This window comes from Eurytemora carolleeae, unplaced genomic scaffold, assembly GCF_000591075.1.
Source record: "Eurytemora carolleeae unplaced genomic scaffold, Eaff_2.0 scaffold313, whole genome shotgun sequence".
NCBI classification, from domain to species: Eukaryota; Metazoa; Arthropoda; class Copepoda; order Calanoida; family Temoridae; genus Eurytemora; species Eurytemora carolleeae.
In genome coordinates, this window is record NW_019396416.1 from 33,956 (window position 1) to 59,624 (window position 25,669).

General features: G+C 32.4%; 1 protein-coding gene across 1 annotated transcript in view; it reads right to left on the minus strand.

Annotated features, from left to right (window-relative positions):
* The window catches only part of LOC111702892 (uncharacterized), a 44,948-nt gene extending 20,052 nt beyond the window's left edge, over window positions 1-24,896 (minus strand). Inside the window, exons 1-22 of the mRNA XM_023474689.1 lie at window positions 24,607-24,896; window positions 24,451-24,549; window positions 24,059-24,134; window positions 23,115-23,168; window positions 22,959-23,050; window positions 22,476-22,577; window positions 21,303-21,403; window positions 20,402-20,438; window positions 18,706-18,815; window positions 18,477-18,542; window positions 15,890-16,060; window positions 15,005-15,093; window positions 14,036-14,087; window positions 13,411-13,527; window positions 11,542-13,259; window positions 10,927-11,397; window positions 9,558-9,651; window positions 7,611-7,681; window positions 7,387-7,510; window positions 6,421-6,503; window positions 6,025-6,256; window positions 711-3,101 (exon numbers count right to left, since the gene is read on the minus strand). Coding sequence (XP_023330457.1) covers window positions 711-3,101; window positions 6,025-6,256; window positions 6,421-6,503; window positions 7,387-7,510; window positions 7,611-7,681; window positions 9,558-9,651; window positions 10,927-11,397; window positions 11,542-13,259; window positions 13,411-13,527; window positions 14,036-14,087; window positions 15,005-15,093; window positions 15,890-16,060; window positions 18,477-18,542; window positions 18,706-18,815; window positions 20,402-20,438; window positions 21,303-21,403; window positions 22,476-22,577; window positions 22,959-23,050; window positions 23,115-23,168; window positions 24,059-24,134; window positions 24,451-24,549; window positions 24,607-24,767 — 6,511 coding nt within the window. The 5' untranslated portion in view covers window positions 24,768-24,896. The remainder of the gene's footprint in view (window positions 1-710; window positions 3,102-6,024; window positions 6,257-6,420; window positions 6,504-7,386; window positions 7,511-7,610; window positions 7,682-9,557; window positions 9,652-10,926; window positions 11,398-11,541; window positions 13,260-13,410; window positions 13,528-14,035; window positions 14,088-15,004; window positions 15,094-15,889; window positions 16,061-18,476; window positions 18,543-18,705; window positions 18,816-20,401; window positions 20,439-21,302; window positions 21,404-22,475; window positions 22,578-22,958; window positions 23,051-23,114; window positions 23,169-24,058; window positions 24,135-24,450; window positions 24,550-24,606) is intronic.
* Window positions 24,897-25,669: the final 773 nt, after the last annotated feature.

Consider the following 25,669-nt stretch of genomic DNA (forward strand, 5'->3'; position numbering starts at 1 on the left):
TTAAATTACCCGATCTTCTTGAACGCACAAGCAACATTTTTTATAGCCCTCCCTCCCCTCTCCCCCCCCCATCCCTTAATTACAATTCAATAAGCTCAATAGTTCCTCATCTTCTTTTTCACAAGTTTCTAGTTACTGGCAACTAGATTATATAAAGGTTCTAGTTACTGGTAACTAGATTATATAAACGTTCTAGTTACTGGCAACTAGATTATATAAAGGTTCTAGTTACTGGCAACTAGATTATATAAAGGTTCTAGTTACTGGCAACTAGATTATATAAACGTTCTAGCTACTGGCAACTAGATTATATAAAGGTTCTAGTTACTGGTAACTAGATTATATAAAGGTTCAAGTTACTGGCAACTAGAGTATATAAAGGTTCTAGTTACTGGTAACTAGATTATATAAAGGTTCTAGTTACTGGCAACTAGATTATATAAAGGTTCTAGCTACTGACAACTAGATTATATAAAGGTTCTAGCTACTAGCAACTAAATTATATAAAGGTTCTAGTTACTGGCAACTAGATTATATAAAGGTTCTAGCTACTGGCAACTAGATTATATAAAGGTTCTAGCTACTGGCAACTAGATTATATAACGGTTCTAGCTACTGGCAACTAGATTATATAAAGGTTCTAGCTACTGGCAACTGGATTAAAAAATCAAAGATTCATATTTTAGAATATCTACCACTCTACTACTCACCCAGGGGTATCTCTGAATACTTTGATCCAAAGCTCAGCTCAGTAACAGTGTAATTGCCTTCAGGAGTTTCAGTGGATTCCCAGGAAATTTTTAGATCTTCATCAGCTTCCATAGTATCTTCAGATTCTAAACTTCCAATTTCAGCTGTAGCATCTTCAGATACTACGCTTTCAGTTTCAGTAGTTACATCTTTAGATACTACACTTCCAGTTTCAGTAGTGGTTTTTTCAGATACTACCCTTCCAGTTTCAGTAGTTAAATCTTCATATAATTCGCTTCCAGTTTTAGTAGTGGTTCCTTCAGATAAGATGCTTCCAGTTTCAGTAGTTACATCTTCATATGATATGCTTCCAGTTTCAGTAGTTACATCTTTAGGTACTACATTTCCAGTTTCAGTAGTGGTATCTTCAGATACAACGATTCCAGTTTCAGTAGAGGTATCTTCAGATATTAAGCTACCATTTTCAGTAGTGGTATCTTCAGATATTACGTTTTCAGTTTCAGTAGTGGTATCTTCAGATACTACGTTTCTAGTTTCATGAGTGGTATCTTCAGCTACTACATTTCCAGTTTCATGAGTGGTATCTTCAGATACTCCGTTTCCAGTTTCAGTAGTGGTAGCTTCAAATACTACGTTTCTAGTTTCAGAAGTGGTAGCTTCAGATACAACAACTCCAGGTTTAGTGGTAGTATTTTCAGATACTACATTTCTAGTTTCAGGAGTGGTATCTTCAGATACTACATTTCCAGTTACAGTCGTGGTAGCTTCAAATACTACGTTTCTAGTTTCAGAAGTGGTAGCTTCAGATACAATTATTCCAGGTATAGTGGTAGTATTTTCAGATACTACGTTTCCAGTTTCAGTAGTGGTAGCTTCAGATACAACGATTCCATGTCTAGTGGAAGTATTTTCAGATATTATGATTCCAGTTTCAGCAGTGGTATCTTCAAATACTACACTTCCAGTTTCAGGAGTGGTATCTTCAGATACTACAATTTCAGTTTCAGTAATTACACCTTCAGATACAATGCTTCCAGTTTCAGTAAAAGTATCATCAGATTTTACACCCCCAGTTTCAGTAGCATCATCCACAGATTCTCCTGATACAGTAGTAGCATCTTCAGTGTTTATTCCATCTATTTCATCCTCATATATTCCATTAAAAGGATTAGATTCATTTAAAGCTTCAGTAAAAGAATCATCAGAGGGTATCAATGTATTTGCTAAGCTATACTCAGTATATTTAGATGTAGTACCTAAACCATCCTCAGTATATTTAGATGTAGTCTCTAAACCATCCTCAGTATATTTAGATGTAGTACCTAAACCATCCTCAGTATATTTAGATGTAGTCTCTAAACCATCCTCAGTATATTTAGATGTAGAATCTAAACCATCCTCAGTATATTTAGATGTAGTCTCTAAACCATCCTCAGTATATTTAGATGTAGTCTCTAAACCATCCTCAGTATATTTAGATGTAGTCTCTAAACCATCCTCAGTATATTTAGATGTATTCTCTAAACCATCCTCAGTATATTTAGATGGATTCTCTAAACCATCCTCAGTATATTTAGATGTATTCTCTAAACCATCCTCAGTATATTTAGATATATTCTCTAAACCATCCTCAGTATATTTAGATGTATTCTCTAAACCATCCTCAATATATTTAGATGTATTCTCTAAACCATCCTCAGTATATTTAGATGTATTCTCTAAACCATCCTGAGTATATTTAGATGTATTCTCTAAACCATCCTCAGTATATTTAGATGTATTCTCTAAACCATCCTCAGTATATTTAGATGTAGTCAATAAACCATCCTCAGTATATTTAGATGTATTCTCTAAACCATCCTGAGTATATTTAGATGTAGTCTCTAAACCACCCTTAGTTGTTTTAGATGTAGTTTCTAAGCTACTGGTTGGGATTGTTGAAGAAGGATATAAGGAGGATATTTCTCCTGAGATTGACAAGATTGTTGTGGTTTCCGTAGAGTTTCTTTCCTGAGCCAAAACCAAGGATTCGTCTGACTCTCTCTGCTCCGTCCTACTGGGAGAGCTGAACCCTGATCCCTCTTCCTCCTTTTCTCTGTAATCATTGGGATCAACTTCTTCCCTGGGTGTATTCTCATCAATATCTAGATTTCCAGTTGTTAAATTATCCGTGTCTTCTTCAGCATTATTATCTTCATCATCATTAGGATAATTAGTTCTAACTGTAGTTGGCGGGTTTTCGAAGACGTCAAACTTTTTGGTGGATTTCTCAGTTTGAGTTTGCGGATTTTCAGTGACCGGAGATTTCAACCCGGTAACTTCTACATCCGACACATCCTTAGTATCCGTAGTATCCAGGGCACCCAAGGTAGTAAAAACTTCTTCAGTTCCTAAAAATAATAATATACGTCAAGATCGAATTCAGAATTGAACTTTAGACATTTTTACGATAAGTTTAAAATCCTGTTAGCTGTAGGTTAAGTTTAAGCATGATACTAGATCGGATTTGCATCAAATTGATGTATACTGTACACTGTACTATACTTATATATGAAACTTGCATGCTAGAACACGGGAGATATCACAGAGTAAATTATAATGATCAGGAGGTAATCAAAGCCTTGTTGTAAATATCTTCCTATTGGCACTTTTCTATCGATCTATCTATCTATCTATCTATCTATATATCTATCTATCTATCTATCTATCTATCTATCTATCTATCTATCTATCTATCTATCTATCTATCTATCTATCTATCTATCTATCTATCTATCTATCTATCTATCTATCTATCTATCTAGATGACTATAAAGAATGCATGATGAGGAGAGTTGAACAAATTCCTATTCTAAAATTGTACAAAGCACTCAAATTACTATAATTCTAAATTATTTAAACACATAATCTGACAATTTGACAATTTGATAACAATTTTATATTTAAGTATTTATTGAAGTTAAAGCATAAATCAAGAAAGATCAATTAAGTTGTTTTTTAAACTGAGTGAATGAAGATCAATTACGTCTCTAAATAAATGTAGAAAGATCAATTAAGTTTCCAATATAAATGTATGAAGATCAATTGGTTTTCTTTACTAAACGTTTAAAGATTAATTTGGTTCCAAACTAAATGTAAGATCAATAAGTTTCCAAAATCTTCTTGGAGCTTAATAAGATTTTCTACTAAATGTGTGAATATCAATAGAAATAAAAATAAATCTTCTCGGAGATCATGGCCCCTCAATTAGGTTTCCAAACTAAATGTATGAAGATCAATGAGGTTTCCTAACTAAATGTTTGAAGATTAATTAGGTTTCCAGATGAAATGTATGAAGATCAATGAGGTTTACAAACTAATTGTATGAAGATCAATGAGGTTTCCAAACTAAACGTATGAAGATTAATGAGGTTTCCAAACTAAATGTCTGAAGATCAATTAGGTTTCCAGATGAAATGTATGAAGATCAATGAGGGTTCCAAAATAATTGTATGAAGATCATTGAGGGTTCCTACCCCTGTGCATTATCCTCTACCCCTTCCTCCCTCATCGCACCTTTATTCATGGCTATTGACCAGCCTTCACAGAAATACTTAATTCTATGCTCTTCTTCTAACTAGGGTTCTATCGAAAATTCAATCGAAACACCCTTTTTAACCACAGAGAAACTATTGGTTTCGGCACAACCCTAGAATCTGAGAACTAGGTATGGTTTTAATTGAGATCCAGCTCTCACTCCTTCATTCTTTTTATTCTCATCCTATCCCCCTTATCATCCCTGTCTTAAAGGGACTGTCAGCATAATTTCAAGTGACCCTCCAATCAAAGATGACAATGCCCGATTTAAAAGCTTTGTCTGATTAAGTATGAATTAGATATCAATGTTTTTGTTCATCTAAACCGTTAATGTTCATTTACGGTTTCTCTGCGCACATCTTGCTTATAAGAAGCAATGGAGAAAATCACAGAAGTAAAGACTGTTCGAGTCAGAAAAACAATAGTATCTTCCACAATTTGTATTAGATTAGGAGATCAATGGGTACCGTTACAAATTACCATCTTTGCATGGAGGGTCACTGATACAGTCCCTTTACTCCCAAGCTATCTCATCCTAAACGTCCAATGTCTTATTTTCTATTCACGGATTCTTTTCAGACTTTAATCCAGGGGTTCCGGACTGTTAGAAACCACACAATCATTTTACATCAAAAACATTAGTTTTACTTCATGTTTGTATGTATATGCACGCAAAACTATAAAACTGTTAGAAAAACATTTTGTTTGTAAAATCAAAGGACAGAAAACATTTCGAACATTTTGTTCAAAACTTTGAAAAGAAAAGTGATATTCCACTTTTTTTATATATATATATATTCTCTTCTTATTTTCTAACAAAATATTTGTGATTTATAAATTTCAAAGTTCTGATTATTCCTTAATTAAACAGTGCAAAATGATATTGAAAAAGCCATTAATCAAACTGTTGATGATTATAAATGTTCCTCTATTGTCTTGTGTGTATCACTATTTAGAATCGAAATGGAATTTTTTATTATGAGCGCCTAATAGGATCCCTCTACAAAGTAGATTCAATAATTTTGCATATCAGGGGCGGACACAGGATTTAAGTGAGGGGGTGGCAAGATTTTTTAGGAACAAAAAAATTGATAATTAGGAACAAAATTTCACGCCACAGGGAAAAAAAATTGTGACTTAAAAGACTCAAAAAGAGTCAAAATTAATGACTAAAGACTAAATAACTAGATTTTTAACTTTTCGCACATTATAGTATATTAAGACAGATAAGCAAATAAAGAACGATTCGTACATATCTATATCTTTTAGGAACAATAAAAAGATTGTTCAGGAATTAGGAACAAAATTAAAGGATTAGGACAGGAATTTAGGAACAATAAAAAGATTGTTCAGGACACATACGATTTATCAAATTGGGAACATTTTTTGCTTCGAAATCTCATGGGGGGGGGCTACGCCCCTCCCTGAATCTGTCAGGGGGTGGCGAATGTCCCCCCGCCACCCCCCTCTGTCCGCCTTTGTTGCATATTAATGCAAAATAAATCTCTAACCCTGGTAATTCATCCTTTTTAACTCTAAAACCCAGCAATGCACTTACAAATTTTATCCATAAATTCTTAAATAAGGAAAAAAATTTTCTCACGTAATCTTTAATCCCTTTTTCAGATTTCATAATTTATTATAAAATATTAAATCGTCGATTTTGTTAATTAAAATCGTTGAAATTAAACAGCAAAAAATGAATCTCACCTAGAGTAGAATTCTCATCAAATTTACCTGACTCTGTAGATACTTCATTACCACCCTGGTCTGCATCATCAAAATATATCTCGGCCGTAGTTGGCTGCGTAGGATCATCAAATTTAGCTGATTCTGTAGATACTTCATTATCACCCTGCTCTGCATCATCAAAATATATCTCGGCAGTAGTTGGCTGCGTAGAATCATCAAATTTAGCTGATTCTGTAGATACTTCATTATCACCCTGCTCTGCATCATCAAAATATATCTCAGCCGTAGTCGGCTGCGTAGAATCATCANTAACAATACAAAAAGACCCTGCTCTGCATCATCAAAATATATCTCGGCAGTAGTTGGCTGCGTAGAATCATCAAATTTAGCTGATTCTGTAGATACTTCATTATCACCCTGCTCTGCATCATCAAAATATATCTCAGCCGTAGTCGGCTGCGTAGAATCATCAAAGGAAATCCCAAAAATCCGCGTAGACTCGTTCAATCCGGTTTTATTGTTTCCTGCATTTAAACGTGATGAGTGTCAAATTATGTTTTATTGTGGATTTTACCGAGCACCCCAAAATAACACGAGTATAAAAACAGGATAAGGACGAGATGGATGAGAGAAAAGGGACCGAAAACATTGTTGCACGAAATCAACTAATTTCTCATCCTGATGGAAGGGTGCTAGATATACCTCATTATCGACAGCTCAAAATATTCAAAAATGTGTGGAAAAAATCGATGAATAAAATTTGACATACTTTCTTGAAAATTCTCCGAAATGCACGAAATACCCGCATAAATATATTTCCACATTTCTCCCTTGAATCACCGCCTTAATTTAAACTGTTTTAGGCAATATACAGAAAAGGATTTCGTTTGAAATTATGAATATATTGAGAGAAGATGAATAAATTGCATAGAAATGAAAACATTTCTACAGGTTGCCATAAAGAAAATTTACTTTTAACTTACTGATACGTTTTAAGTTAGATTCAATTTTGACAATACACTTTTTATGATGAAAAAATTATGCAAAAATGCATGAATAAATGAATAAATGAATGAATAAGCGATAACTGAACGCATAAATGCAAAGTAAATAGAGAAATGAATGCATAAATGCATAAATAAATTGATAAATGAATGCATTAATGCATAAATGAATAGATAAATGAATGCATAAATCAATACATAATTGCATAAATAAATGCATAAATGCATAAATAAATTTCTAAAAGAAAGCGTGAATAATTAAATGCATAAATGAATGCATAAATAAATACATAAATAAATGCATAAATAAATGCATAAATGCACAAATAAATGCATAAAAAATGAATAAATGAATGCATAAATGATTGCATAAATTAATAAATGAACGCATTATTGACCTTACCTATAAAGGAATTGAGTAGAGCAAGTATTGTGTCCTCATTTAGCTGATTAATCAGCTCTGGGTTCGAACCTTGATCTGATAAAGTAGAAACATTGAATCCGCCGGATCCATCCAAATATATATCCTGAAACGCAGGGGGTGTTCAAAATTATTGAAGATTAAACGAAAAATTTACATTTTAATGAAATTTTTTCAAAGCTTTTATGTTTCGAACACCCTCTTTCCTGGAAAACAATTAATGTCTCGTTGTCAATATTTTCTGGATTATATGTTTCGTTCAGTAGGAGCTGAGTGTCTAGGAAAAAATATATTAAAACATTGTTAATTTCAACAATTATCGTAAATGTCAAAATATCAATCATTTTTTTAAGGTCGAAACTTATATGTGGATTAGCGTTAATCTTCAACGCCTAAGCTCATTATCCACATAGGAAACATTTGATATAAATTGATTAAGTTTTTAATCCGCAAATAAAGAACGATTCGTACATATCTATATCTATATATAAATTTGGCTTGTCTGTTTGTTTGTTTGTTTGTTTGTTTGTATCCAATAAACGTCAAAACGACTGAACCGATCGGGCCCAAATTTTTTGTGGGACATCTAGGGAGCCCAGGGAAGGTTTATGAATCATCAAAATTTCAAATATTTGTCTCCATCAAAATTCGATCGTCATTAAATTTTTTAAAATTTTGAAAATCCGCGAAATTTTTGGTGAAAATCCGCGAATTATTTTTGTTTAGTTTTACGATGTACACAAAGAGAACATGTTTACAACTAATTTAGAAGATGGGCGCGAAGCGCCCTCTAAGGCTAGAAAGAAGGGCGCGAAGCGCCTTGAATTTCTAGTATTTTATATATTAGCTCCACCATCATTAGTGGCATACACTACAAATTAATTTAACTAAGCGATCCAAAAAGAGATGGATTAGTGATTTCTAGCTGGACTAATGATCCACAAAGAGTTGAATTATTGATTTCTAGCTGGACTAACAATACAAAAAGAGCTGGATTATTGATTTCTAGCTGGACTAACAATACAAAAAGAGTTGGATTATTGATTTCTAGCTGAACTAACAATACAAAAAGAGCTGGATTATTGATTTCTAGCTGGACTAATACAAAAAGAGCTGGATTATTGATTTCTAGCTGGACTAACAATACAAAAAGAGTTGGATTATTGATTTCTAGCTGAACTAACAATACAAAAAGAGCTGGATTATTGATTTCTAGCTGGACTAACGATACAAAAAGAGCTGGATTAGTGATTTCTAGCTGGAATAACGATACAAAAAGAGCTGGATTAGTGATTTCTAGCTGGATTAACGATACAAAAAGAGCTGGATTCGTGATTTCTAGCTCGACTAACAATACAAAAAGAGCTGGATTATTGATTTCTAGCTCGACTAACTTTATAAAGAAAGAAAAAAAACTAGAAAAAGAGAAAAGGAGAGAAAGGAAGAAAAAGAGGGAGAAAAAAGGGAGAAAAGAGAGAGAAGACAGAGAGAGACGGGATTGGGTGTGTATGTGTAAATGTATAACCAAAACTTCAAAAATGTTCTTTTGAAATGATGAATACCTGCAGATAGGTTGGAAAGATTAAGGATGAATATAATGAATACCTGCAGATAGGTTGGAAAGATCAAAGATGAATATAATGAATGACCTGCAGATAGGTTGGACAGATTAAGGATGAATATAATGAATACCTGCAGATAGGTTGGAAAGATTAAGTATGAATATAATAAATACCTGCAAATATGTTGGAAAGATTAAGGATGAATATCATGAATACCTACATATATGTTGGAAAGATTAAGAATGAATATAATGAATACCTGCAGATAAGTTGGAAAGATTAAGGATGGATATAATGAATACCTGCAGATATGTTGGAAAGATTAAGAATGAATATAATAAATGCCTGCAGATATGTTAGAAAGATTAAGGATGAATATAATGAATACCTGCAGATATGTTGGAAAGATTAAGGAATACCTGCAGATATGTTGGAAAGATTAAGGATGGATATAATGAATACCTGCAGATATGTTGGAAAGATTAAGAATGAATATAATAAATGCCTGCAGATATGTTAGAAAGATTAAGGATGAATATAATGAATACCTGCAGATATGTTGGAAAGATTAAGGATGAATATAATGAATACCTGCAGATATGTTGGAAAGATTAAGGATGAATCTCTCCAAATCAGGACTTATCTCTAAGCAGATGGAGCTGTTGCAAATAGTACTATTCTCAGTCTGATAAATATTATATTAAATATTGATGAAATAATTCACACTTATTAGATTTTTAATTTAATAAAGGAATTGAGTTTTTGCCACAAACTCTGATTTTTAATCAATATATCTTTTTATCCCTAAGTTGTAGACCTTTAATATTTCAAACTATGAATTCTGTTAGATCAAATAATCTATGTTTGAAATATTAAAGGTTTACATCATCCGGTTACAGAAATATAGAGATTAGAAAATTTGAGTTTGTGACAAAAACTCAATTCCTTTGATATAATGTGTTATAGGATCATAATACCTCTATGCATGACGGTTTAAAATCAGTAAAATTGGGGGGAGGAGGGGGAGGGAGACGAGGGAGACGAAGGGGGGGGATGAATGTAAGAAATGCTGAAGGAATCTTGAATGAATTGAAAGATCTCACAAACAAATTTCAAGAATTTACTTTAGTTGTTATTTATGAAACCCAGGGACAAACATCCGGAAAGAGTTCTAGAACTTTCGACAATGACACTTTCAAAATTTTCTTTCTGAAAGTATGTCACAAAAATAAGAAAAGAGGTGGAGAGGGGCCGGGGAGGAAAGAGGAATATAAATAGGATTGATAAACTAAGCAGGAAGGATGAGAAGAAATGAACGAAGGAAGGGGAACAAAAAAGGAAGGAAGGAAGGAAGGGATAATGAAAGAAAGAGAGGAAGATCAGAAGGATTAGGAAAAAAATAAGGAGAAATCAGGAATGGACAGATTAGGAAGGAAGGATTAGGACGGAAGGATTAGGAAGGACGGATTTGGACGTAAGGAAGAATTAGGACGGGAGGAAAGATTAGGAAGGAAAGATTTGGACGGAAGGAAATATTAGGAAGAAAGGAAATATTAGGAAGATGATAAATCTAAAAAGGATGGGAAAATTAGTATGTCATATTCACGTTGCCATCAAGCATGAATATTTTATATTGTAAACTGTACCCGGAACTGGAAACTCGGAAGGACGTAAAGACGCAACAGAAAATTATGAATACCTAATTCCAAGGCCTGGCATGGCCTAAAAACTTGTTGAAAAAATAAATAAATTATGAAAATATTCAAGTTTCAACCTGAAACCTTTGACAGCTCAATATTCAAAAATTTAAAATTATCCTCTAGACATTAAGCGCCAAAATTTAGACATTAAAATACGACCCGATCTCTCAGAAAATAGGTGGGGCGAAGATTTCAATAATTTTCTTATCATTGTTGAACAGATCAAAACAGAGATCAGAGATTTGTCAAATTTAATATTCCTTGACGTGTGAGATTTCTTCTTTAGGCTTCTCTAAACTGTTTGCTCCCAAAGTTGGGTAGACTTTTGTGGTTTGTTCGGCATTCGTATTTTGCGAGACTTCTGGGGTTTGGTAGACATTCGTAGTTTGGCCGACTTCTGTAGCCTGGAAGACTTTAGTGGTACTGTCGACTTCAGTGGTACTGTCGACTTCTATGGTATTGTCGTTTTCTGTGGTTGTGTTAAATTTTATGGTTTTGTTGACTTCTGAGGTTTGGTCGACTTCTGTGGTTTGGTCGAATTCTGTGGTTTGGTCGACTTCAGTGGTCTGGTCTACTTCTGAGGTTTGGTTGACTTCAGTGGTTTGGTCGACTTCAGGGATTTGGTCGACTTCTGAGGTTTTGTCGACTTCAGTGGTATGGTCGAATTCTGTGGTTTGGTCGACTTCAGTGGTCTGGTCGACTTCAGTGGTCTGGTCTTTGAGCTGAGTTGTCTTAAAACACAGGGGGGGTACATCAATTGGTCTGAATGGAATCTTCAGTAAAGCTTACAACTTTAATTAAAGCCTAGTTTGGCTTGTATAGAAGAATGTTTATGGTCCGCTGTAAAATTATTTAAGTGAATAATATCTGATTGCCTGAAGTTGTGTAGGGTAGAGCAGGGTACTGGTACTGCTGTTGGAATCAATATCTAACAAGTCAAGACTGATGGATGCAGGCTTTGTTTCCATACTTGGTTCAGAATATTCATCATATTCGTCTTCTATCTCATTATTAAACTGATCAACCTTCTCTGTCACAGAAAGATCGTTTTTATTCAATTCTCCGTCAAAATTTACTTCTCCGTCTGCTTCATTTTCTGAAATCATTCCTTCTACATCTTTAGCAGTTGAATTGCGTAAAGATATTGATATGTCTGATACTGTATCAGTATCAGGAGTGTTTATTGAATAGGTGGAGTCTTCTATGCGTACCTCCTTTTTAATTCCATCCGTGGTTTCATTGTTCCATGAAACGTTGGATATCAAATCTGAATAAGAAGTCTGGGAGCCAGGATCTTTGTTTAAATCTATCGTAATATCCTGTAGGTCCATAATTGGTATTTTAGCTGTAACAAAAGTCCTAACACCCACCTCAGATTCATCATTGAGATAGTTTACAGTAGTCACCAACTCATCAAAAGTCTCTTCTCCAGAATCATCCAAGATTATATCTGGAATCTTAACATTTACTAAACTACTGATGTCATCCCCAAAAGATTGGAAAGTAGAGTCAGAAGAGTTGAGTGGATCATTGTTATCATTGATGTACGAAGTATTCGCAGTAGCAGTTTCAGCTTCTATTGGAATCATAGTGATAATTTCAGTGCCAGTAACAGTTTCAGTGCCAGTAACAGTTTCAGTGCCAGTAACAGTTTCAGTGCCAATAACAGTTTCAGTGCCAGTAGATACATTTTCCAAATACAACTCTTCATCATTTGACAAATCTGTTGTTAGGTTTTCCATATCAATATCTGGAACTTTGACAGTAATAAAAGGTTTTATATCTTCAATGGAGTCAACACTAGATGGCATATCTGTAGTTGTCTCTTTGTCAAAATCTTCAGATACAGTGTCAGCTAAATCTATGACTGGGATTTTCAATGATACAGAGCTGCTGATATCAAAACCATCAAGTTCATCAGAATTAAAAGTAGTTGTATCTTCATCAAATCCCTCAGACACAGTGTCACCTAAATCTAAGCTGGGGGTTTTCAATTTTACAGAGGTACTGATATCATCATTAAATTCATAAGAATAAGTTGGACTTGTTATTGATACGTCTTCAGTTTTATCATTTCCAGTGATAATGTCATGGGTAGTATCTTTGTTAGAATCAATTAATATGTTACTGACTTTTGGAGTAGTCAGAGCTCTTGTCACACTGTCAGTTTCAGTAGCTGTGTCATAGATAGAAGTAGTTCTGGAGGTAGATGGTTCTCTGGAAATAGTAGTTATCTCAGGTTCAGGGTTTTCCAAGGGAGAAATGTCTGATGGTACATCTTCAGCTGAATTGGACTTTGTTGTAGTTGTTTCCAAGAATTGAGGGTCTGTTGATGAAGTGTCTGACAATGTAGATTCTGATGTTGGAATTTCAGGTGATGCAATTTCTGATATTGAAGTTTCATAATTTGTTGCCTCAAGGCCACTCGTGGAATATTCCCATGTTGTGACTTCATACCCGTTTGTTGAACTTTCTGAATTTTGCTGAGTTTTAGATGCAAAAAGTGGATTTGTTGTGGTTATTTCAACGCCTGGAGATTTAAACGTGGTAGAGACAGCTTCAAAGGCTGAAGATGAAATTGTGGGAACAGGGTCTAAAAGTTACTCATTTTCATGTTAATAAAAGAAAGCAGTGAAATAAAGCATTCAAACTCAATCATAATATTTAGTGATGTTTCTTAAATCCAATTAAAATCAGTTAAGTTCAGAAATAATTGATAACTTGAAAAATGAAGAATGTTTTTCCTGACAGAGTTTTATCAGTTACAGCTGTGACCCTGTCTGTTACAAGGTAACTAGCTGTTGTTGTCTGTCTCCCCTCTTGAGTATATGTTTCACTGCCCAACTCGCTAAACTCCAAGCCTGCAACCAGATGAAAATTCATCAATCAACTTTCCCCGACAAAATGCGCAACATAATTATTTTTGCCGCGGTGCAGAATTGCAAACGGAATAATAATTCAACTGTACAGTTGTCTAGATAAACAAAAAGCGTGTTTGTTTAAAAGCCAGGTAGACACTACCAGCATTTTTCAACAGGTTAAACATTTGCACCAAAAAGTCATCTTATTTACTTACTGGATGGGTTTAACGGAGCTTTAAAGTGAAATGTAAACACCTCCATTATTTACTAAGATAAACTTGAAATGAAAAACTCTACAGAAGGTGCTTACTCAGTTAATGGGTGTGGTATTCGAGAATAAATAATGTAAATAACATGAAAATAAAAAAGAATTAATTAAAAAAAAAAAGTAAAAAAAGAGAAAAAAGAAACAAAGAGAAAAGGTAAATGAAAGTCTTTTATGAATCTTGGAAAGACATGCACAATAAGATCAACATTTAACACCCCTCCTGTATAAAGATGAGCTGACCTGTTGGTTTTGTTGAACCCTCGACAGTTTTCTCAGAGGCTTGAATGCAATCCTGGAATAAGAATTTGATGCATAACCATATTTGTATTCCTATGCATATTGTTGTTTTTCACTTTTATCACGAAAGGTTTAATCAAAGTCAGACTTTCGACTAGACTTACTAGGTTGAGCCTGGACAGTGGATAGATGATATCCATGAAAGCATAACAACTAATAAAAACGTGTTTCCATGGACATTCAGATTGGGGTTTAGGTTGCAAACAAATCAAATGTAATTTATTGCTTTAAAATAGAACCCCGGTAGGGTTATGAGGCCTGAGGGAAGTATTTTAGATTATGTGAGTTGGGTTGGGTCAATGTCATGTTTATTGCTTGGTAGAAGATGGTAGGATAGTTGTTATGCGATAGTATGTGGTAGTGGGAGAACAGGGGGACAGGTTGGGGGAGGGGGGGAGGGTAATGAAAAATGTACAGTTTAGAAATATAATAAAGAATCTGAAAGACGCTGCATACCCTGTCAAGGTGTCTCAGTATCATGCAAGAACATTTTTAAATTTCCATTTTGTTGTCTCACACGAATTTCTAGTTTTTTGCAAAGCTCTCTTAGATCTTTTTAGAGTGCTTTGCATAAAGAGCCAAATTCTTATATTACAGAAAATCATGATTATAATTAAAACTTTATATTTCAGTTTAATTAGACAGGACACAGCCAATGAGAAATGATTCCCAACGTTATCTAGAGAAATTTTAATATTATAAAATAAGATATTTTCAGTTTTCTATCTATCGTTTTTTTTCTCGAAAAAAACGTGTTGAATCCTCCAGGTCAAGAAAATTCATCCCGTTTCAGTTCAAAGACGTCATTGTTTTTCATATTGTGAGACATGATATCACTTGATCCCTTCATATTTTGTTAACAATCACCTTTTAAGATAAAGAGTCGAATTTAGTTTTTTTTTCTTTATTTACCTGAAGATTGGTGTTACAATCTCCCCAGGTGGTGTTTTGAGAACACAATATACTCTCAATCCGACATTCAAACACACTTCTACTGAACCCTGAATAAAGCACAAAGTATAAAACACATTTCTACTAAACCGTGAATAAAACACAACATATCAAACACACATCTACTAAACACTGAATAAAACACAAATATCAAACACATATCTACTAAACCCTGAATAAAACACAACATATCAAACACATATCTACTAAACCCTGAATAAAACACAAAATATCAAACACATATCTTCGAAACCCTGAATAAAACACAAAATATCAAACCCATATCTACTAAACCCTGAATAAAACACAACATATCAAACACACATCTACTAAACACTGAATAAAACACAAATATCAAACACATATCTACTAAACCCTGAATAAAACACAACATATCAAACACATATCTACTAAACACTGAATAAAACACAAATATCAAACACATATCTACTAAACCCTGAATAAAACACAACATATCAAACACATATCTACTAAACCCTGAATAAAACACAAAATATCAAACACATATCTACTAAACCCTGAATAAAACACAAAATAACAAACACATATCTACTAAACCCTGAATAAAACACAAACACATATCTACTAAACCCTGAATAAAACATCTACGAAAGCCTGGACTAAACAAAGCTATTAATCACATTGCTAATGAAAAAATTAAAAATAAAAATTAGGAAAATTTTGAAAGACAAGTTTATATATAAGTCTTAGAAACAAAATAATTTTAACGTAACATAAAACAACAAATAATTGTGAAAAATCGACACAGTGTTTAGTTTAGTTCAAGATCACCCTAGCTGTGCAGAACTCAAGTGTTCATCTAACCTGATGGAGTATTTAAAGGATAAAAGCAAAGATCTGCATATTTTCGGCAACTTTCTTCAGTCTCTGGATTAACTTCGACCGTCATAATCTCCGTTGAAATCTCCGACAAGAGCTTTGGAGCCTCCAGGCAGAGAATAGCGTCTAGGCAGCTCGCTAGGCGGCTCCGGTCAACTAAATACAGGTTTTGTTTACTTTGATTTGAAGGAAAACACTCCGCCTGTGTGGTATGAATGAAAACACTTCGTCCGTGTGGTATGAAGGAAAAAACCGTCTGTGTGGTATGAATGAAAACACCTTGTCTGTTCGGTATGAATGAAAACACTCTGTCTGTGTGGTATGAATGAAAACACTCCGTCTGTGTGGTATGAATGAAAACACTCCGCCTGTGTGGTAGGAATAAAAACAACTAAATAATACTGAGAAAGCCAAGTTATGGTACCCGTTGTTTGTCTATTATACTAGACAGTGTAGACACTGTGTATAATTTTAGATCTGAACTTTGACACTCTTCAATCTTCTCTCTTACACCTTCTCCCCAGCTCTCCCCTGCAGTCCCTCAATCTCTTACTCGTTTATAAAATTATTTTGACAAAAGTAAGAATCTGCCTTTTGTACTGTTCCTGCTTACCCATACCCCAATATAAGTTTACTAAAGGTTAGGGGGATAGGGTTCTTAAACACATTTAATGTGAAGTAATATGGCCGGGAGAGGCTAGTTTAATTGAAACAAATATATTGTAAACAAAGTTCTAAATTCTCTTGGGGAAGGTAGAAAGTATTGTTTACTTTCATCCAGTTCCTGAGCAGTCCAAATACGAAACAATGTACACAAATTCTATCCGCCACACCTTACATCTATTAAATTTGTCTTTTCTGAGTTTTCCTAATTCTTTAAAGATTGACCCCCCTAACCTTTGATACCTCTTCAGTTTTCACAATGAAACAATGGCCCGATAAAATCTGAAGTTTATCTGTTAATATTTTTATCTTTTTTATTTGATTATCTGTTTATCTTTAAATCTGTTTATTTTTAAATTATTTTATCTGTAAATATGGTTATCTGTAAATTTGTTTATCTGAAAATCTGTAAATCTGTTTATATTGTATATCTGTATATCTGTGTATCTGTGTATCTGTATATCTGTATATCTGTGTATCTGTGTATCTGTGTATCTGTTTATCTGTAAATCTGTTTATCTGTAAATCTATAGATTTGTTTATCTGTAAATCTATTTATCTGTTTATCTGTTATCTGTTTACCTGTTATCTGTTTTTATAATTATCTGTTTTTTATCTTTAATGAAGGCTATTTGTATCTGCCTGTTCATAAATTTATCTATGATTCAGTCTGTATCGTGCCTTCATTTCTACATTCTGCATGTTTGAATGTCTACATTTCTGCATGTCTGGTTGTCTATGTAAATGTCTACATTTCTGCATGTCTGGTTGTCTATGTAAATGTCTACATTTCTGCATGTCTGGTTTTCTATGTAAATGTCAACAATGTCTAGTGTCATGATATTTGAATATATACTTTAGTATCTTCTCCTTCAGGCGTTTTAGGTTTTCTCTCCCGGTAACAAAAAGTGTCAAAAAAACATGAATATTCAAGTTTTTTTTAGGTTCTTTTACGCCCATCCTCTCAGACAGTTAGGGACGCAATACGCATGGATCAAGTGTATACTTATTACTTATATATTCAAATATGCATTATTTACCGGTCGCAAAAAGACAATAAAAATATATGTACGAGATAACGAGACATGAAAAAATTGTCACCAAATGAAAAGTGTAGCGAAAAAGATTTTTACCATGGTGCCATAAAGTCCTTTTTTTTTTTTATTAAGAAAAAGGGAGGACAATGCAAATTTGTGGCAAACGCGAGAAAGAAAAATCAAAAACAGAATTTAATATGGCATAATACTGACATTAAACCAGCACTAAATAAAATACAGTGATAACCAGAAAACAGTAAAATAGTAAGACGACATTTCAGCCATACTGAATTGTATTTGATGTTGTTACAAAACAAATAGCTTTACTAGTAAATTACTATTATCAAATTACTTATTGAGTGAATGGGTCTGTTTACACAGCTCAATTTGTGTGCCTCAAGTTGATTGGACTATTTAAAGTCATAACTGAGTTTAACTATTCCAGACTATTCCAGAGTTTTATGGTTATCACTGTAGATATGATATCACTGAAAATAACATAAAGCATGCATGAAATTGACATAAAGATGCATGAAATTGACATGAAAAATGCATGAAATTGACATGAAAGATGCATGAAATTGACATAAAGATGCATGAAATTGACATGAAAAATGCATGAAATTGACATGAAAGATGCATGAAATTAACATAAAGATGCATGAAATTGACATGATAAATGCATGAAATTGACATGAAAGACGCATGAAATTGACATGAAAGACGCATGAAATGCACATGAAAGATGCATGAAATCGACATGAAAGATGCATGAAATTGACATGAAAGACGCATGAAATGCACATGAAAGATGCATGAAATCGACATGAACGAAGCATTAGACGGACATGAACCTGGGCTCTAAAGCCTACCTGGACTAGCTTGTTCTCCGGATTTCAGAATAGGAGAAGGAGGAGAAGGAGTATATGTCGGCAGTTCTAAAAATACAATATTTTTTACATCAAAATTACGAAAAGTTGTGTATTTTCGGCTGACAGTAAAGGCAATAATCAATTTTAAACAGTTGTTTTTGTTAAGGGTTTAAAAGATTCGAAAGAAAATATTTATAAATTTATCCCTTTAACACCTTTCCCTATTTACCTGTTAAACAATCATTGTGTTCGAATACGGGTTGACCGACAACATTGCCTCCAATACCGTAGTTACAGACGAATATATTCTCATATCTCCCGTCATACACATCAGCATACCTGGGCAACAAATAAACATGGCATACACATCAGCATACCTGGGCAACAAATAAACATGGCATATCGAAATTATGAACGTTTTTTTCGAAATTGCAGAAATTTATAAAAATTTGGAAAATATCACTTTAACATTATGTTAATAATTTTGAACAAAATATTCGTTTTTTTCGAATTCGTCATTCCATCAATGTAATAGTGAATAGACATTTCATTGTAATTGTGAATAGACATTTCATTGCAATAGTGAATAGACATTTCATTGTAATAGTGAATAGACATTTCATTGTAATAGTAAATAGACATTTCATCGCAATAGTGAAGAGACATTTCATTGTTATAGTGAATAGACATTTCATTGCAATAGTGAATAAACATTTCATTGTAATAGTGGATAGACATTTCATTGTAATAGTGGATAGACATTTCATTGTAATAGTGGATAGACATTTCATTGTAATTGTGAATAGACATTTCACTGTAATAGTGGATAAACATTTCATTGTAATTGTGAATAGACATTTCATTGCAATATTGAATAGACATTTCATTGTAATAGTGAATAGACATTTCATTGTAATACTGAATAGACATTTCATTGTAATAGTGAATAGACATTTCATTGTAATAGTGAATAGACATTTCATTGTAATAGTAAATAGACATTTCATCGCAATAGTGAATAGACATTTCATTGTTATAGTGAATAGACATTTCATTGCAATAGTGAATAAACATTTCATTGTAATAGTGGATAGACATTTCATTGTAATAGTGAATAGACATTTCATTGCAATAGTGAATAAACATCATTGTAATAGTGGATAGACATTTCATTGTAATAGTGGATAGACATTTCATTGTAATAGTGAACAGAAATTTCATTGTAATACTGAAGAGACATTTCATTGTAAGAGTGGATAGACATTTCATTGTAATAGTGAATAGACATTTCATTGTAATAGTGGATAGACATTCCATTGTAATAGTGGATAGACATTTCAAATCCACATCGAACTTTTAGAAGATGGAATATTGTCATATTTTGTTTTTTATTTCATAGATGGGAAATTTTAGAGATTTTAGATTTCATAGACAGGACATTTTATAAATCAGAGAGAACAGGGTTTTCCGAGACATATAATAAAGTTGTCTGCTAGCCTAATAAAAAGGTTTTGAAATTGTTAAAAATGTCTTGTCTATGAAATGGATTATCTAAGAAAACTCTACAAGTGAATTTTCCTATATTTTTTGTTAATTAATTCTATGAATTTTCCTGTCTATATGAATTGTATATTTTAAAAATCAAAGAAATGCATTTGGAATTTTTCTTATTTCTTGAAATTCGTCTTCCATTTTTATTCTGACGATGTATGTTTATGTACCATGTACATGCAATTTCATGTCGATCACTTACATTTAAAAGTTCGAATAAATAAATAAAGAATTCATTCTTCGTATCATCTTTGTGTATTAATGTGAATTCATCTTTTAAATATTTTTTCAAATAAAATTTGTTTGTATAGATTTAAGAATAATGGCGAACAATAGTATATTGGGTGTGCCAAATTTAGCTGCTATTTATTTACCTGTTTTCTGTAACTTCAATCTGCAGCCAGCCACACCCTGCAACAATTATATTTAAACTCTGTAATTTTATCAAAATATCGTTTATATTCAATATTCAATATTTATACTCCAAGATTCACAAATTCATGAAATTCAACAGAGTAATTTTAGAAATATTTGAATTCATGTTAAATAATAATATCTAATTATGCTTTTAAAATACTCAAGGGACGAGTACGATATAATTGTAAGTAACCCTCCATTCAAAGATGGAGTTGCCTAATTCAAAGCTGTACCCTGTAAACTTTAGTCTGATCAAGAATGATAAAGATATTCATGTTTTTCTATCTGGAAGTTGATCATTTACAGTTGTGATATCTCTGCGTAATTGATTTTCAGATAAAGGTTGAAAGGTTACCGTTGGGAATCGGGCATGCCCCTTTTTTAAAAGAATGGTTACTTGAAATTATAAAGACAGTCCCTTTTTTCGCCGTAAGCCTATACCCCCTTTTATTCTTCGTGAACACTCCTTTTAAATGAGGTTTATATAAATTCATGGTCCTTTAATTTAGAGGAAAATTTGATGTTTGATATCAATCTGAACAGCTTTAACAATTATTCATCAACTAATGAGATAGAACCGACTTAAAACTTTAAATATGAAGATTTCTAGGCTTAAACAAGCTTGTTTCTAGCTTCAGTTTTAAAGGAGTTCTTGGCTGCACTGTAAACCAAGATGTGTAAACTCTCACGCAAAAATCGAGCAGTATTTTCTCAATTACTCCTATTCAACTCACCTAGAAACAAACGCAATCCTTTTTTTAAATGCATATGTCTAGGGCTACAAATATGTATTTGATATATAACTTTCAGTTTTGTTCATATCTCAGTACGTCATAATGCGTCAATGGCTAATGTTACCTATGTGCGTAGTTTGTCCCCAGAGCATCTGCGTAACAAGAAGAGAGTCAGGGTCAAGTTGACCCGGCTGGAAATCCTCCAGCTGTTCAGGGGTCAACTTACTACAAACAACAAAAATTTGTTCAAGACTACAAAGGCTATTCTTTTAAAATAAGCGTTTAATTGAAAGTATAACACAATGTACATATATATATGAGGATGTTTATCTGTTTTTTGATTGAATAATAAATTGATATAAATATATATACACAGAAGACACAAATGAACAAACAAAATCGAAAAGTTTTCCGGAAAAATTGTTGAGGATGGTTTTTGAATAAATCAGAAAATAGTAAGATAATTCACAATAATTCACAAAAATTCATTAAAAATGGCGATAGTTGATAGTTAACAAATATCCAATATTCATAAATATGAATGTATGATATGAATATCAAAAAACTTAACATTTTTAATAATTGTTATATTTGAAATCCTTGCATGATGTATTGTAAGCACTTAAGATAAGACTTAAAAATTTGATAAATATATTAAAATTTAAATAAATGTTGTCAAGCATGCGATACAGAAGATTATATTCTGAAACTTGAATTATTTGAGAATATATTATACTTTTACATATTTCATTAATTCGTAATCAATACAAACCATAAAATTCAATACTGAACTAAAATCAAGTTTATCTAATATTAAGTGCATACACATTCAGAATTAATATTATTTTGATCAAAAGAAGAAATAAAATTGAATAAATCAGGAAAAAATTACATAATTTTCATAATTCTTTGCTTCGAACTTATTGACGATTAAGATAAAAAAGATTATTGATAAAAATTTATTCAGTTTTTTTTTCTAAAATTTGTCTCAAATACGCAACATACTAAACATACTAAAAAGTTCACGTAAATCTTCGCAACCCAATGTTGTAGATCTTAAATATTTCTAAGTATTAACTCTGTTATATCAAATAATCTATCAAAGGTCGGAAAGATATAGAAATTAGATTGTTTATAAAAAATACGTATTTTAAAGAAGTTAAATATTCCATTTTGTTTATTCTCACAATATGTGACAACTTGACAAGTGATTTTAAGATGAGAAGGATGAAATGATGACTTATATTTTGAAAAAAATGATAAAAAATAAATTGTTAAATTTTTTTTAATATTTTACCTGATATCTTTATACCAGAGATCATCAATGATCTGAGTAAGGTTTAACTCCTGTGTGAGGGCCCAGGCTATGTTCTGTCCTACTCCTGGGGCAGAATTAAACCTAAGGACAAGGGGGGTATATTTAGGAAGAATATTAGTACCTAGAGGATGCCCCTGATGAATATTTAATTCATCCATTTCAGATTTATCCACAAAAAGTTATATTTTAGTTACGACCTATATCTATTTGATAAAAAGACATAAAGATCAAACTTAAATTTATAAATGTACAATATATGAACAAACTGAATTCTTTATATCCATTTATTATCGTTATTGTTGTTTTTAGTGTTATCAGTTTTGTTATTTTGATTAATATTATCATCATAGTTATGATTATTATTATTATTATCATTATTACTATTTTTCTTATTATTATAGTTATTATTAATATTATTATTATTATTATTATTATTATTATTTTTTATCTATCATTAAATACCTGCTAGTTGAACGTTGGAAAGATTTTTCATGAAATATTTTGGGATAAACTCCATCTTTATAAACTATCATGGCACACTGATCAGCCCAAACCTGAGAAACAAGAAAAAAATCAAGATTTTTGAAGAAAAAAAATCTTTTGTAAATTTCCACTTACCTGAGCTGTTTCCGCTAGTTCTGTGTCCCATTCTAGCGGTGGAAGACAAGCACGCTGAAATATAGGAAATATTATGAAAATATTTATTATTATTTTTATAATTTTCATCATTCGTGGTTTTCTAATGGAAAGATCAAGAATTGACCCAAAAATCTTATGGGTCGGAATGGGGGGTGGGGGGGTTTGGGATCACGTATTTGTCCTATTGAAATATTGAGATTTGTCAGATTGATAAATTTTTCGTGGATTCTAGAACGATTCTGCTGACAAATTAATCTAGAAGATGAAACGATAAACGAGATCGGTAGGGGGGGGGGGTTATATGTAATAAACCCATGAAACTATGAGGGGGAGAATGGAAAAAGAGGGGGGAGTAAATGCAAATTTTTTAAACATTTTCTCTTTGCAAAAGTATGCCCTTAGGCTGATCAATTAATATTTGGCCAAAGGTTCTAAACTTAAAATTCCAACAAAAACTTTACATCTTTATGTTCAACATTTTAAATTATGTGTTATCAAACAAATTCTTGCGAATATTTTGAAAATATAGACAATGAACATAAAAGATAGGTTTAGAATAAAATTAAGAATTAATTAATAGATTTAAAACAGTTTATAAAAATTATTATACAGGGTATCCCACGAAACATGACAGTTGATAAATAGGTATGAATGTCGCCTTCCATATACTGTATTAAATATTAAAGGCGTTTTGCAGTTTATTTCCTTGAAAAATCCCTTTGCTCAAGTATATTTTCACTTGAAATAAACTTTACCATAATCTGACTCCAATTACTTAATATTTTTATTTTGTCTTAGGTACCACACATCATAACAAATTATGGATAAAGACATTCTAAACTATTCACAAACTGTAAATTCTTTTAACAATAACCAAAAAGACGACATTTAGCAATGTACAGCAGAATGCCGCAACAAATTACCTGTTTATTAGGAACTGTACTACTCGCTCTACTCGCGTCTAATCTGTAATGATTATGCCGAGACAAGATTTCATTTCTAAAAAAATATCTAATATTTTATTTGAATCATTCGTAATATTAGATTTGACTGCTCAAAACTTCAGGAGATTCAACTAGAAAGCAGGTTTGATACATGAATGTTCAAAATTGTTTACAAAAGTTTAATTTTTATTGAATTTTACGAACAACGGTTCTCCTAATGTATGCTTACAAAAATGTACAAGTTGAAAAAGAACACAACTACAGTGCAGACAAAAGCTTAAATTTAAAGGGACTGTAAAGGATAACTTGAAATTACGTCTACAGTCCCTTTAACGTTCTCAACCCCGTCCTCCATATGAAGTTTTGTATACCTGAAATCTGGAGGTATACCCCTGGCCTCTATTTGACCGCTAGGGCATTGGCCTCCAACCCCGCAGAACTGGCAGGCGGAATGGTAATCCCCGCCATACCTAAATAAAAATGTTCGTAGATTTTTACAAAATTAAAATATTTCTTTTCTTTCTTACCATGCATCACAGTATTTTCTTTGAATATCTTTATCACAAAAGGCCCCTTTATTGTCTACAGTAGGGACCCCTATTCCCTGTATTGGGGTCCCTGAAGGAGCCCCTAAACCTCCTGAAAGGTGGGGTAGGATTATTAGGGTTATTAAAAGACACTGCCCCATCTTGGAACTGTGTTTTACTAACTGGAAGACATTTAGGATTTGTTCAAGTTTTCATTTTTCAACGATTCTTCATTTTCGTTTACGTCGCTGCAGCTTCCTAATCGTCATTGTCGACATTTTATGAAAACCATTTCTGAAATTAGAAATTATTATTTGAATGAAGAAAAGGCAAAACTGAAAAAAATAAGAATAAGGAGAAGAAAGAATAAAGATTAAACCAGATTTAGAGATGGGAATAAATTAGAGGTCCTGATTATTAAAAGTCAACCTTTTTGTGCTGTTTTACACTTTTTTTGCTGGGCTCTGTATTTGAAATATCTAAACATATAATGTCTCTTTTCAAGATTTAAAATGAGAGAACAAAATATGAATGAAAATATTCTGTTATGTAAGTTTTACGTAAAAAAAGGAAAGAAAGCAAGAATATTTATAAAAAAGGAAATGGAATTAATTAATCGATAAGATAAAGGGAAAGAAAATAGGAGAGACAAGTGAACAGAGAAAGGAAAAGGGAAGAAAAAAATGAAGAAAGTGACAGGAAAGAAAGGAAAAAATGAAGAAAGTGACAGGGAAGAAAGGAAAAAATGAAAAATGTGAAAGAGAAGTAAGGAAAAAATGAAGAAAATGAAAGGAAAGATAGGAAAAAATAAAGAAAGTGAAAGGAGGAAGTTTAGGATTATGGAACGTAAAGAAATTAGAAAGTATTTAACAAAAGATGAATTAGATCAGAAACATTATCATATACTGATAGATAGATAGATAGATATAAACAGTTGGACAGATAGATAGGTAGATAGATAGATATAAACAGATAGACAAATAGATAGGTAGATAGGCAAATATACAGATATATAGATATACAGATAGACAGATAGCCAGATAGAAAGATAGACAGATAGACA